This window comes from Anabrus simplex, chromosome 4 (genome assembly GCF_040414725.1).
Source record: "Anabrus simplex isolate iqAnaSimp1 chromosome 4, ASM4041472v1, whole genome shotgun sequence".
In the NCBI taxonomy this organism is placed as follows: Eukaryota; Metazoa; Arthropoda; class Insecta; order Orthoptera; family Tettigoniidae; genus Anabrus; species Anabrus simplex.
The window spans coordinates 431,977,589-431,993,260 of record NC_090268.1 but is presented as its reverse complement, the minus strand read 5'-3'; the positions used below and the strand labels follow the sequence as shown (position 1 = coordinate 431,993,260).

Below are 15,672 nucleotides of genomic sequence, written 5' to 3'. Positions count from 1 at the left end.
CGACGCCGAGATGCTGGAATTTATTCCCGCAGAAGTTATTTTAAAATTATGCTCCTCACTGTGTTTGGGGTTAAGGGATGAAATAAAATAAATCTCAAAACTCATCACTGTGCAGGGGTTAAATTGCGAAATCAAAGAAAATAAAGCTCGTCACTGTGCTTGGGGTTAAGGGCTAAAATCAAAGAAAGTAAAGTTCGTCATTGTGCTTGGGGTTAAGGGGCGTAATAAAAAAATATATCTACTCACTGTGCTTGGGATTAAAGTGCGAAATCAAAGAAAATAAAGCTCGTCACTGTGCATGGGGTTAAGGGCTAAAATCAAAGAAAGTAAAGCTCGTCATTGTGCTTAGGATTAAAGTGCGAAATCAAAGAAAATAAAGCTCGTCACTGTGCTTGGGGTTAAAGTGCGAAATCAAAGAAAATAAAGCTCGTCACTGTGCTTGGGGTTAAAGTGCGAAATCAAAGAAAATAAAGCTCGTCACTGTGCTTGAGGTTAAGGGGTGAATCTGAAAGAAAATAAAGCTCCTGACTGTGCTTGGGGTTAACGGCTGAAGTGAAAGAAAACGCCGGAAATATTGAGATGTCTACTAGGTTATATTGTACCTGACATGCATGTTTGCTTGATCTAAGACATGTACAAAGGCTGCAGAACTAATGTATGGTCAGATGTATATCTGGAACTAGAGAATATTTTCCTGTGAATGTAGGAGTACACCAATGTTCTGTCCTCAGTCCAGCCGCAGTGTATGAACATAACATTTTCTGCCTATAGTTAGAGCTCTGCACGTATGCGGATATCCGCGAATTTATCCGTGGATATACGCGAGGTTAGTGTCTTGGCGGATACAACCTGTATGGCATAATTTTGCTGGTAATTTCTAAATAATGACGTTTCTTGATGTTCACTCAGGTATACTCTTATTTTTGCTTGTGGTTATTAGGCGACCTTTGATATCGAAATGGGAGAAAAGTGATATATAAAGAGCCTTGAGACCATCGACCGTAAATCTGACCAAAAACTAACTGGCTCCTTTCCGCAATTATTGGAAGGAAGGAACAAAGGTCAATACGTCGGTAGTTGTCGCAAGAGAAAATCCCTCACAAACGTGTCAAGTGTCAGGCCTATTTTATTATATTAACAGATCTATCCGTTTCAGTACTTTGAGTGTATTATATTGTAGTTAATATCCTCGAATAACCATTTTGCGGATGCGGGTAACCATTCGCGGATGCGGGTGTGGATGAAGGAAGTGCGGATAGGGATATTATTTTGTATATCCGCGCAAGGATCTACATAGCAAGACGTGGTTTTGCAGAGACTGTGGGAGAATCTCCACGCTCGTCCACATCATGCAGCAGCTATGAATGGATACTGGAAGGACGTGGAGTCCGTAGAATGGAATGGCCTGCAACTTCCTTGGACATGAACTGAACTGAACGCGTGTGGGCCTTTCTTAAAAGAGTAATTTATAACCGTCAACATCCGCTACTATCGACTTAAGCCCCAATAACGCTGCCATCGAGCTGTGGGAACGTTTGCCAAAAAAAAAAAATGCTCAGCGAATGGTACTGGGGCATGCCCTGTCACATTCAATAGTGTCTCAGTGTTCGTGGAGGACCAACACTTTATAAACTCATGTGACTGCATTGAAAGCTCTCTTAAATTTGTTACAATCAATCAATCAATCAATCAATCAATCAATCAATCAATCAATCAATCAATCAATCAATCAATCAATCAATCAATCAATCAATCAATCAATCAATCAATCAATCAATCAATCAATCAATCAATCAATCAATCAATCAATCAATCTTGATTGAACTGCATGTAGTGCTGTTGCCTAAATAGCAGATTCCTTGTCATTTATTTACCTAGTATTTTCTTAAATTATTCCAAAGACCCTGAAAATGTCTCGCACATTTCCCGTAATAAATTTTTCCAATCCCTAATTCCTCTTTGTATAAATGAATATTTTCCCCAGTGAAGAGGTTCCGTAATTTTCTTGGTTTGGCCACACACTGAGTTTATTTTCTTTTCTTACTGGGCCCAAACTTACCGAGAATAATACGCGTTTTCTTGTATTAAGTATTCTCAGTTTCACATTAAATAGTATGATACAGGTTCCACATCAACACAACAGAATATGGTATATGCTTAACATTTGTTATTGGTGTAATAATAATCTAAATAAATAAAATATGTATGGGTCCACTGTCCGTAATTACGCTTATTATGCCAATTTTCAGATATTTATCCGTTTTAGGTCTATACAAAACCGTATCAGTTATTTTTAGGTTTCGTGTCCGTTTGCCTGTTTGTTCCACCACCACGGTTGAACGGCTGGGTAGATCTCGACCAAATTTCGTATTTAGAGTATACTCATCCATGGGCAGGTTTTGATATGCATATGATTTAAGAATCACGAAAAAGACTGAGGTTTATGCGAGGATCAAACGTGCTGTTTAATATTTTCTCATACACTATTGATTTTCTGTAAAACATGTCGACTATAAGTCAAAACCTCTTAATTTGAAATAGTTATGTAAAATTTTCGTTTACTTTTGTTTTTTTGCTAGTTGCTTTACGTCGCACCGACACGGATAGGTCTTATCGCAATGATGGGACAGGAAAGGCATAGGAATTGGAAGGAAGTGCCGTGGCCTTCTTTAAGGTACAGCCCCAGCATTTGCCGGGTGTGAAAATGGGAAAACACGGAAAACCATCTTCAGGGCTGCCGAGAGTGGGGTTCGAACCCACTATCTCCCGGATCCGAGCTCACAATCGCACGGCCAACTGTCCGCTTTTCGTTTACTCTTCAAATGACGGAGAAAAGTAGTGCTTTCTGCGAGTTCCATGCTGTGCTTCGAGGGACATAAACCCTCGCAGACCGACAAAGATTCTACCGTTTATCATGGCAACGTCTCTGGCTGCTAGCCAGCAGGGAAGTAACGTAATGCCATTTTCGTCATCATTTCTGTAAATTCGTGGTTGTCGTTGGGTATAAAGCGAGAGAGACGTCAAACTGCCATTCTGCGGGATATTTGCGGAATACCGTTGGAGATTACAATCGTCTTCGAATAGCACTAATGGTGGTTGTCAAAATTTCAACAGTACTTCGGAGTATAGCCCATTATTTCACACCGTAGGGTGTTTTGTGGAATTTGATACAATTTTTACTGTGTTTCTCTTCTTCTTACGTGTTCTGCTTTAATTTTTTCCAGCTGCGTTTCCTCTTCAGGCTTAAGTAATAACACCGTAAGTCATCTTCTTATCTGATTACCTAAGAATCCCTGCGCCTAAATTTCTCCTCTGTTACTGTTTTCTTAAATCCGTAATTCATATCATATCGATTTAGTGAGTGACATTTCATTTTTCCAATACATCCACTTGGTATTTACATATTTGTCCTCTCCGGATGTCCTCAGTTATTATCATATCTTCAATCAGTGTCAACTTTCTTCCTTAATTTCTCTGTATATATATGAGTCCTAACCTTAAAACCTGGCACTCTTTCCTTTGAGGGAAATTCCAAGCTCTTGAAATATGTAACTTCTTCGTACCGAATTTTTCGAAACATGGACGCAACTTTAATGACGTTGCAAACCTTCCTTTTGGGTAATTGTTGGCTAATCAGTAAGTAGTATCACAAAACACACAATCACCCCCAATTTGTGGAGGTCTAACAACTCTGATCCAATGACATTTTGTCGTGTCTCGATCTGTATACATTAGACAGAGCTGCATTTCTCAATTATAATCAAAACTCCCCAACTCCTTTGTGAATGGCAGTACGAAATGCGGCCTGTCATTATCATCGAAACTCCCCAGCGGGCCACCTTACATCGGAAATAACGTATTGGGATCTCCCCGTGGAATTTTTCGGGTAGCGCTAAGAGACATGCAGTTTAATAAAACCTTACTCGAAGAGCTCCAAGTTAGATTTTCCTTCATATTACTCTCTAGTATACATCCTACCGCCTAACATGGTACTTGATGTCTATTTCACACGCAAGTTACTGAATACCTTACCACGCATTCCCTCCTCAAACCCTTGCAGTCCGGCTTCAGAAAAAGGATACAGCACTGCGACAGCTTTACTACGAGTGACAGATGATATTAGCTGTGCAATGGACTAACGGGACGTCACTGTACTGACATTATTTAGACATTAGTAGTGCCTTCGATACTGACAACCCTCAGTTACTACTGCAGAAACTTCGAGAACTAAATTTTAATAGTTTTTCACTTCGGTTCCTTCCTCTTAGCTTGAAAATTGCCGGCAACGTGTGGCAGTGGGATATGTGAGTTCAGGATGGCAAAGTAAGATCCTCGGTGTCCCTCAGGGGTCGGTCCTAAGACCACTGTTAGTTTTCGCCCAAATTAATGATATATCAAAAGCTCTTAATGTCTGCAAATTGCAAGAGTACGCAGATGATGTACAGATTTACTAACATTCGAAACCGAGTGATATCGATACTGCAATTATTAAAATAAATTCTGATCTACAACGTCTTAATGACTATGCAAATAAAAATAGTTTATTAATAAACCCGAATAAAACTCAAGGTATTATTGTTGGTTCCAGTAAAATCCTATAATCCCTCAGTCAACGGGACACCTCTCCCATAATTTTAAACTATAAAATCATACCCTACTCTACTTCAGTGACTAACTTAGGAATGCTTATGACTGAGACCCTAAATTGTACTCAACAGGTGATAAGCACATGTCATAAAGTGCATAAATGCTTATATCCCCTGAAAAGGTTATGTAAGGTATTCTCAGTTCGACTTAAAGTACAACTAATTCACTCCCTGATACCATCTATATTTGACTGTTGTGATGTTCGTATATCACCTTATTAAAAGGAGATGTCGTGGCTTCGAGTGCACAAACGCCGTGAACTTCACGTGTTATCACTTTTGCACAAAATACTTTCCACTACTACTCCCAAATATCTTTCTTCACCTTTTTCTTACCTCTCGTCCTATCTTGACCACAATACGAGATCTGGCTCCTCTCTTGCCATACCTGTAAGCCACACTGTTGTTTACAACCGCTCCTTCATAATATATGTGTCCAGATCATGGAATTCACTACCTGCGAACATCTCCTTGTAAGTTTAAAGTAGCTTGCCGCGAGTATTTGCTGAATAGATCCCGCTGACTTGATGGATAATTGTTGAGTAAATGAAGGAATGAACGAGATGAATGAATGTATTATTGTAGTTACGTCATTTAAGTGTGCTTCACTTTGAGTATTCTAAATTAAGGATTCTATTATTATTATCTTTACTATTGTTATTATTTGTGTTATTTGTATTTATAATTATAAGTTATGCACATGTACACTCTTCTAGAGGTTAAGTGTAAGAGACGGAATCGAGCCCTAACTTCCCCACCAATAAAGGCATTATCTATCTACAGTAATTTACGCAGAAATCTGTATACAGTGCAGAATTCCGTTGCGAAGCACGGGTACCTTTGCTACTAATAATAAATGATACATCATGAATAGTTACACGGGCCGTGAAAGTCTAAATGAAAACGAAGACTCCACTTCCAAAACCGCCTACATCCTTAACAAATTATTTTGTAAAAATCACAGAAAATTAATAAGTCCTTTCCTTTTGCTAGCAGTGGCTAACTTTTCCCCAGTTTTATAGCTTGGTGAACACGCATTTATTATAGTCATAATTATGAAAATCAAGGCTCCATATTTGTGAAATTATTAAAGATTTTTGGTAGGATGTAGAAAGTTTTGAAATTGTACACCGAAATGAGAGCGTTTTGGGAATGACTTTATCATTTATCGGTAGATTAAAGTAATATTATAATTATATACATGTACATCCCTGTAAGCTGAAATTATAAACTTGAAATACTATTATCATTACCATAAAACTACAAAATATCACAATATCTTTCAGAAAACCAAACTGTGATTATAATATTAAAGATCTTAGCAAAACAGAGTTACTTAGAAGATGTCTAAAAGGGAGAAACCAAAATACAAATGAGTCATTCAACTGTAATGTCTGGTCCATTTGTCCCAAAACATCATGCAATGGTAATAAAATTGTTTAAATAGCAACCTACAGTGCAGTGGCCAGTTTTAATGATGGAGCTAGCAGTAGTCTACAAGTACTGAAGGCATTGGGAATCAAAGTTGGGAAGAATACTGTGGAAGTTTTGAGCAAGTTTGATAATTTACGTGTAGATTCAACTGAAAGAAGGTAAAAAAATACTCAACTTTGGAGGCTAGAAGGACTAGGCGAAGGCTCAGGCTGGAAGAACAATCCAAGAACATTCAGAAAGAGGGTATAACATATGGCAGTGGAGCCTTCTAAGGTGAACAGTGAGTAGATGTGTATGTGACAATTTTACATGCGATTTCCTGAAAACCTTTTTTCCAAACAAGAAACGTAATATCACAAGAACCATTTGCATGATCTAAATGAAACTTTGCACAGTTGTTCAAATAGGAATCATATAGAGGATATACTAAAATAATGGAACCGAGAGAAAATTTAGGCTTAATATAATGATATAAACTGGTCATAACATGTAAAAGCTATCTGTATATTTTCTGAATCTGCTAAATTAATTTGAATGCACTTAGAGATTTCATCTTAGTCCATCCTCTATAATATTTTGTCAATTTCAATTCAAAAAGGAAGAAAAGAACCATTAAGCTCATATTTAAAGTGTTATCATGTTTTTGTCATATCACGTGGTTAATAATTTTATCACAATTTATGTATTAATAATGTGGCTACTTTACATTAAATTTTGATATTTACTATATTAAACAATAGGTTAGCATGTCACATATCACCATATTCATTGTCAATGTCCTACTTGAAATATAGTAAGAAATAGCCATATTTTTGTCAACATGGCATGACAAGTGTATGACTCCCCGTTAAGCACGCGTTTCTCAGTGACATCGTACTGACTTTTACCTTCGCTATGGAAAATGTTTGAACACTAAACCAAAATTAACACAATAGTTCAAATCCTCTGGTCATCGTCCACTTCAGTGGGATGATGTAATTCCTCGTGGTCATCATCTGAATCTGTATTACCCTACATAGCATCTTTATGGACTGACAAATCATTCATATTTCTCTACTCGGGCCCGAATTTTTCTTGGCCTGTTTTTGAACAGTTGGCATAGAAGGCTGCATGACATTTTCGTATATCTTGCATTGTCAAATTACCACAGCCATAAACACAATGTTTTTGATTACATCCTGGAAGATTAACGAGAGAAGTAGGCCTATATCTGAAAAGAAATTAATTGAAAGTAATCAGTACTGATATTAATTTGTATTATTTATGCCAACTACGCAATTTACATGAAATTGTTTAAAGCATGAGGATTCGCACCCCAGGAATTAAACATTATATGTACCCTTACCTCTAATACATCTCTTGGTTTTTCCTCCATTATAACGGATCATTCAGTTTCTTTCGTCCTCTACCAGGAGGTGATAGCAATCTAGCTTACAGATTTATATTAATTGTTGAAAACATGAACTTAAATTGACCTTGTAGGAAAAATTAAAAGAAGGATGGAGATAGTTTCGGAACCCCCCCCCCCCCCAAAAAAAAACAGCAGTAATCTTGGTTACGGATTGAACAAGTTCTGAAAATAATCCATGTAGGGAAAGAGATTTTTGAACAGTGCACATGGTGGAAGGAGAGAGTTTTGAGAAATTACATCATCTTTGAAGCTGAATGACGCAGAGAAAGAGCAAGTTTAGCCTTGAAATGGGTAACAGATTTGTTAGAAGAGTTTATTGAAAACCGCCATTACTCCATATTTTTTAAGTGGAAGGAAGCCCTTTTGGAAGTGGAGCCTTCTAATATTTAATCTGTTTTCTGAAATTGTGTACGGCCATTCGGGAAGACTTGACAGAACATTTCCCACAGTGAAGGAGACAGTAAGACTTGATACCCTAGGATTTACTACATTGTTTATAATTAACACATCGTACTCATTGTTACTCACTATAATCTTGGCTATGGATCCATCCTGTGCGTCTCGTGTCATGGGATACGCCGTCAGATGATCGAAGCAATTGTCCATGCCCTGGTAGTACTCTTTAGGCTCGCCTTTAAGAATCAGATGTCCCGAGTAAGTTTTGTGGATATACTTCAGCCCTGTATGGAAATATGACAGAACACAGAATTAATCAACTTTAACGAGAAAGTCCCGAATCGCACTTGCAATTGAATTAAAGTGCATGTGGATGGGATTGACGTGTAGACTATAAACATATGATATAATTGAAATAATGAACATCACTTGAGCTGGTGGTGGAAGATGGTATTCTCAGCAAACATTTTCAAACATTGTATTCCTATCTTGATTAGTGTAGCAGAAATTAAATCACAAACTTTGATCAGTGTTTCTGAGAAATATGATAAGCCTTCTTTTACATTTACAAGCTGCTCTCACTTTATCATTCCTCCAAGATGTTCGCTTTTTCCATCTTTACACACAGTTATTCATAGACATTTCCTAGCTGTTTCTATTACAGCATCTCTATATGCCACTCACTCGTTTTCTATATCCTGAACCTCCTTACTCTCTATCGTTCGGAACTTTTCACTAATCGTATTGATGTATTTCTGTCTAATTTCGTCGTCCTGGAAGATTTCTCCCCTTAATCGTCTGCAGACATATTTCACTTTCCCTGTCCTACGCCCAGAGATTTGTAGTTCACTACAGAGCAGATAGCATACCTTCCCCACATTTACCCATCACCTTTTCGTATCCATCAGTTCTATTTCCGACTCTCACACTAAAATAGCCTATTAGCACTATCCAGGTCTTACTGTTGACCCTGACTACGATGTCTCTCAGGGCTACGTTAGACTTGTCAACTTCGTCCTCATCTGCACCTTCACATGGTGAACAGATTGAGACGATTCTCGTCCTAACTCCTCCAACTGTTAAATCTACTCACATCATTCGTTTATTTACGTGCCCAAGGGAAATAAGGTTGCGTGAAATACACTGGCGGAAAGCAGATATCCAAACACAATGAAATAAGAAATGTAGAATACGGAAATTTTGGCAATATATTTGTCACAAATTTTATTGATTTAAGATACAAGACTACGGGTTAACATCCGCACTAGAAATGCCATCGGAAATGTGCCACGTTGGCCTATTAATAACCGGTGCAATTACCTGACTTTTGAATGCAGGCTTGCAAACGTGCTTTCGTTGTGTCGTACATAGCCGGATGTCAGCTTGTGGGATGGAGTTCCACGCCTTTTGCACTTGGTAGGACAATACAGGGACGGTTAATGGCGGTTGTGGATGACGCTGGAGTTGTCGTCCAATGATGTCCCATACGTGCTCGACTGGGGACAGATCGGGGGATCGAGTAGGCCAAGGTAACATGTCTGTAGAGCATGTCGGGTTGTAAGAGCGGCATGGGAGCGTGCATTATCCTGTTGGAAAACACCGCCGAGAATGTTGTTCACGAATGGCAGCACGACAGGTGGAATCACCAGACGGACGTACACATCTGTAGTCAGGGTGCTTGGGATAACCACGAGAGTGCTCCTGCTGTCATAGGAAACTGCTCCCCAGACCAGAACTCCCGGTGTAGGTCCAGTGTGTCGACGCCACAGACAGGTGGAATGCAGGCGCTCACTTAGCCTCGTTCTAACCAACACATGGCCATCACTGGCACCAAGGCAGAACAGGCTTTCAACGGAATACACAACTGACCTCCACTCCATCCTCCAATGAGCTCACGCTTGACAACACTGAAGTCGCAGACGGCCGTGATTTGGGGGTAAGTAGAATGCACGCCGCGGGGCGTCTAGTTCGTAGCTATCCTTCAAGTAACCGATTTCGAACAGTTTGTTGCGCCACTGTGGTGCCAACTGCCGCTCGAATTGCTGTTGCAGACGGAGTCCACTGCACCACAGCCATACGCCAAATACGGCGGTCCTCTCGATGGTGCCACTGGGACGTCCGGAGCCCGGTCTTCTTGAGAGCGTACCTTCTCGTGACCACCGCTGCCAACACGCATGTAAAGTCGTTCTGCAATAGCGCGGAAGGAAAATCCACCTTCAAGTAGCCCTATTACACGGTCTCGCTCAACCGCAGTGAGCTGTTGATACTGGCCTCTTCCCCATCGTAAAGGCATTCCTGACCCACTCTTCACTCCATCCAGTCTCACATGCAACTAACGTACTCGCACAGCACAACCCGTATTTAAAGCAAACCTGATGTGCGACGTCATGGGGCCGCTACTAGCGCCACGGTAATGTGATTTGCGGGAAATCCGAATCCACTTCATCTTTCAGATGTATAAATACGCCTACCAACGTTCGTTAAAGTGAAATCCCTTCTTAGTGTTTGGATATTTTTTCCACCAGTGTAGTATTCCTGATGAAAAGTACTACCCTACACTCTACCATTCCCTATTTAACATCTGTTAAGAACACTATCATTTTTTTCCTCGTTATCGCACCTTACCTGAAAATCATTAAATCCTCATACATACAAATTCATCCTCTTTGCTAACATAGCCAGTTCTAATATTCTATTTTTTTAATGTTTATTTTTAAATAAAATGTTGGTTGATAATTCATACGCTTAGATTAATTAGGTTAATTAGGACTCGATAATAAAACAACTGAAATAATTAAAGCAACGTTAACAAACACAACATCCAAATTAAAATTTAGGGACGAACTATCAAAATCTTTTGACATGAAGTCAGATTTAAGACAGAGAGATGGTTTGTCACTTCTGCTTTTCAACTGCGCATTAGGGGAAATAGTGCGAGAATGGAGAAAGCCATCAATACTTAAGGTGTTCAACTAGGAAGAAATCCAAATAAAATCACCGTAGATTTTTTAGCTTTTGCAGGTAACATGGCGTTAATTACTGACTCACTGGATAATGCTCAACAAAAAATCGGAGAATTACAAAAAGAAGCAGCTAAAATAGGACTAAAAATATAATTTGAAAAAACAAAGTTCATGACAAACATCAGTAATGCCTCGCAAAATATGACAATTCATGACAACACAATATGTGAAACAAATTGCTTTAAATACGTAGGAGAGTGGATAACGAATGACACAAAAGAAAAAACAGCCATAGAAACTAGAGTGCACAAAATGGAATGGATGTGTCACATGACAAAAAATGTATATAACAAAACATCCTTATCCTGGAACACAAAATTGAGACACTGCCAAACAGTAGTCAGACCTGAAAATGTATGTGCGGCAGAAACACTTAAACTAATAAGAACTGGAGATCTCGAAAAACTAGAGAAGGTTGAAAGAAGAATATTGAGAAAAATACTGGGATCTAAACGAAATAATAATGCAGCATACAGGTTAAGACCAAAGAGAGCTATATCTGAAAATTGAAAAACTAACTGACGTAATGAGGAAAAGAAGACTACAATTTTTGGACACGTTTACAGAATGTATGACAACACACTAACCAAGTGCATCTTCAACCTTCTGAATAGTTACAAATCTAAACCCACATCGTTAATTGAAATTGAGAAGGACATGAAAAATGTTGGAATTAAAACAGGTACAATCAAAAACAGGACACTTATTAGAGAAGCAGTTCAAAAGGCAGCGTTTGAGGAGCGTAAGAAACCAACAACTAGAAGAAAGTGGACTCAAGAAGCGAAGGAACGATACCCTCGAAAGATGAAGGAAATCTGGAAGCAAAGGAAATCGAATACAATGAAAAGAAACCAAAGTTGATTCATCGTACCCTCCAAATGGGTTATTCGAAAGAAGAAGAATAGGCACTCCTACCTCCTGTTGGATGGACCTTGTCTACAAATAAAATGTGCCATCGTGTACCGTTATAAGGTGCATGTGGTGCTTTACGGTGTGAAAGGATGGACAGTGAAGGCTTCATGATCTTTGAAACGTGGATGTTGAATGGGTAGACTAAGGACGCACTCCGTCATACTAGGAAATAATGCGAAGTCTTAATACTCAGGAATGCATCCTATTCTGGTCATGTTTCGATAAACCACAAATACAGCATAACAGGCACGGTAGAAGGGAACTTGGGTGTGGTCGCGGAGAAGTGTTTTCTTGGACGAGACACCGCCGACATTGGTTCACTATGGCAACCCTCGTACGGGACACACAAAAAATGGAAAACTTACCATGAGGAGACGACACCAGGAGAAGAAAAACAATATAAATCAATTGAATTGTACCGTGTGGTTAGAATTAAACTTCACTACCCAACCGCCTCTGTGTGAAAAACGTGCGATATCATGAGTAAGACACAAAAATAATGGCGTCTGGTCTCCGGAAAAGCCTGGTGTAGATGAGTTCCTATCTAAGATGAATTCTGATGCTGAAGACGGCACAACCACCCAGTACCAGAGCCAGCGGAGTTGACTACTGAAAGTTAAAATCCTCTACCAAGTCAGGAATCGAATGGACTTACAGCTGTCCATTTAGTGAGGGAACCGAATAAATTCGTATCATCGCTCTTTTCAGTCCCACCCGCAATGGAGGTGAGCTGTTGGTTACCAAGAAACGGAACTAAAGTGTTAATGTCTCTGTTCTGAGACGCAAAGCATGTGAATTGAAGAATGAAAGTATCACAGCAAAACTGAAGAGCTCAATTTAGAAAAGCAGCTTTCGAGTTTAGGAAAGGTTATTCCAGTGAGCTTCAACTTGTAGGAGAATGTTTAGATTCCGGAGGTTAAACTGCATAGCTGTTCACCTATCCAAGGCTTGTGACAGGTTACATGATGGGGTATTACGGTCGAAAATGAGGGCTACTGGACTAGACAAAAGAGTGGTTGAATGGGTGGTTATATTTTTAAAAAGTAGAACACAGACATTTAGAATAGGTGAAGCATTATCTGATAATTTAATGAACAGGGGTCCTACAGGACAGTATTGTGGGACCTTTTTCTTTTTTTGCTAGTTGCTTTACGTCGCGCCCACACAGATAGGTCTTATGACGACGATGGGACAGGAAAGGCCTAGGAATGGGAAGGAAGCGGCCGTGGCGTTAATTAAGGTACAGCCCCAGCATTTGCCTGGTGTGAAAATGGGAAACAACGGAAAATCATCTTCAGGGCTGCCGACAGTGGGATTCGAACCAACTATCTCCCGAATACTGGATACTGGCCGCACTTAAGCAACTGCAGCTATCGTGACCTTTATCTTAAGTATATAAATTATATGAGTAAAGAAGTGGGTCCGCCTCTGTGGTGTAACTTAATGGTTAGTGCGATTAGCTGCCAACCCCGGAGGCCCGGGTTCCATTCCCGGCTCTGCCACGAAATTTGAAAAGTGGTACGAGGGCTGGAAGATGACCAGTACCTCGCCCAGGTGGCCTCACCTGCTATGTTGAACAGGGGCCTTGCGGGGGATGGGAAGATTGGAAGGGATAGACAAGGAAGAGGGAAGGAAGCGGCCGTGGCCTTAAGTTAGGTACCATCCCGGCATTTGCCTGGAGGAGAAGTGGAAAACCACGGAAAACCACTTTCAGGATGGCTGAGGTTACTCAATTGACCTCCCGAGGCTGAGTGGAATCAAATATAAGATACTGTATAGAGTAGTAAATAATTTACAGGATTGTGAGCTATTGCGAAAAGACCTCAACAATGTTGTGAGAAGGACGGCAGAAAGTGGTATGTTGGTAAACGGGATTAAAAGTCAGGTTGTAAGTTTCACCAAGAGGGAAAGTACTCTCAGTTTCAATTATTGCCTTGTTGCGGTGAAAGTACCGCACAGGGATCACTGTAAGTACCTAGGCGATAATATAGGGAAAGATCTTCATTGGGGTAATCACATTAACGAGGTTGTAAAGGAAGGTTACAGTGGGTATTGAGGGGTTGTAGTAAGGATGTACAAGTGAGGGCGTATTATTCACTGGTGAGGCTCTTAATTAATGTATGGGACCCTCACCAGGACGACTTGATTCGAGAACTGGAGAGCAGCACGATCTGTTCGCGGCGATTAGAGTGGTGTTACGAGAATACTGCAAACTTTGGGTTGGGAAGATTTGGGAGTAAGGGGACGAGTTACTCGACTATTGCCCGGTTTCTGGAATGGTGAGATATCTGTCTGATAGCTATTGATTTGTTACAGTTGTCGACTCGATAAATCTTCGGTACACCGTAATAGCAGCTAACTTATCGAACTGTTAACTATTAGCTCGATGATCAAGTTTCATAAATACACACTAGATGCCACCCCTCGCACTGTTTTGTGTTTGTGTATTAAATGTGTTTCCTAGACTGTCAGGCGCATGCGCACAAGTAATGTATTGTATTTGAGCTTTCCATGCCAACTCCTATTATATCCCCTTTGTCATGCAGCGAGAAATTAGTATTCGTCTAGTTCTTGCAGGCGTGGGTAACAGTTTCGTAGTGTTTGAGGGCAGTCAGAAGAATTTGACATTGTTTGAGGATTTCTAACGAAATACGCACACCAGCATCACATGCGATCAAGTGGTCCAGTTAGCACTGAGCCTTATAAATACACGGCATCTATTCCTTGTTATTCCAAAATATGAACATTGTTTGACCACAGTTAGTGTGATTAGCTGCCACCCTCAGAGAACCGGATTCGAATCCCGGCTCTGCCACGAAATTTGAAAAGTGGTACGAGGGCTGGAACGGGGTCCACTCAGCCTCGTAAGGTCAACTGAGTAGAGGGGGGTTCGATTCTCTCCTCAGCCATCCTCGAAGTGATTTTTCGTGGTTTCCCACTTCTCCTCCAGGCTAATGCCGGGATGGTACCTAACTTAAGGCCACGGCCGCTTCCTTCCCTCTTCCTTGTCTATCCCTTCCAATCTTCCCATCCCCCACAAGGCCCCTGTTCAGCATAGCAGGCGAGGCCACCTGGGCGAGGTACTGGGCATCCTCCCCAGTTGTATCCTTCGACCCAAAGTCTGAAGCTCCAGGACACTGCCCTTGAGGCGGCAGAGGTGGGATCCCTCACTGAGTCCGAAGGAAAAGCAACCCTGGAGGGTAAACAGATTAAGTAAGTAAGTAAGTTTGACCACAGTATAATGATAAATGTCGGGTAATTATATATGTTTTAATTTCGTGTGGCTATTTCTAGCCGAGTGCAGCCCTTGTAAGGCAGACCCTCCGATGAGGGCGGGCGGCATCTGCCATGAGTAGGTAACTGCGTGTTATTGTGGTGGAGGATAGTGGTATGTGTGGTGTGTGAGTTGCAGGGATGTTGGGGACAGCACAAACACCCAGTCACCGGGCCACTGGAATTAACCAATGAAGGTTAAAATCCCCAACCCGGCCAGGAATCGAACCCGGGTCCCTCTGTACCGAAGGCAAGTACGCTGACCATTCAGCCAACAAGTCGGACATTATATATGTTAATTACCCGACATTAGTTCCTTGAAATGTAATATAGTTAACTAAAAACAATCCCACGATAAAAGTATATGCTCACTGCCAATGCAAGTAGGCTTGCAGTAGGCCTCCTACGAGGAATGTGTAATGATATACTCTCCAGCTCCATGGCTAAATGGTAAGCGTGCTGGCTTTTGTTCACAGGGGTCCCGGGTTCGATTCCCGGCAGGGTCGTGAATTTTAATCATCATGGGTTAATTCAGCTGGCACGGGGGCTGGGTGTATGTGTCGTCTTCATCATCATT

At 40.6% G+C, this 15,672-nt stretch overlaps 1 protein-coding gene across 1 annotated transcript in view; it reads right to left on the bottom strand.

Annotated features, from left to right (window-relative positions):
• The window catches only part of LOC136872319 (endothelin-converting enzyme 2), a 274,577-nt gene that overhangs the window by 10,026 nt on the left and 248,879 nt on the right, over window positions 1-15,672 (bottom strand). Inside the window, exon 13 of the mRNA XM_067146134.2 lies at window positions 8,020-8,171. Within this exon, the coding sequence (XP_067002235.2) occupies window positions 8,020-8,171 (152 nt within the window). The remainder of the gene's footprint in view (window positions 1-8,019; window positions 8,172-15,672) is intronic.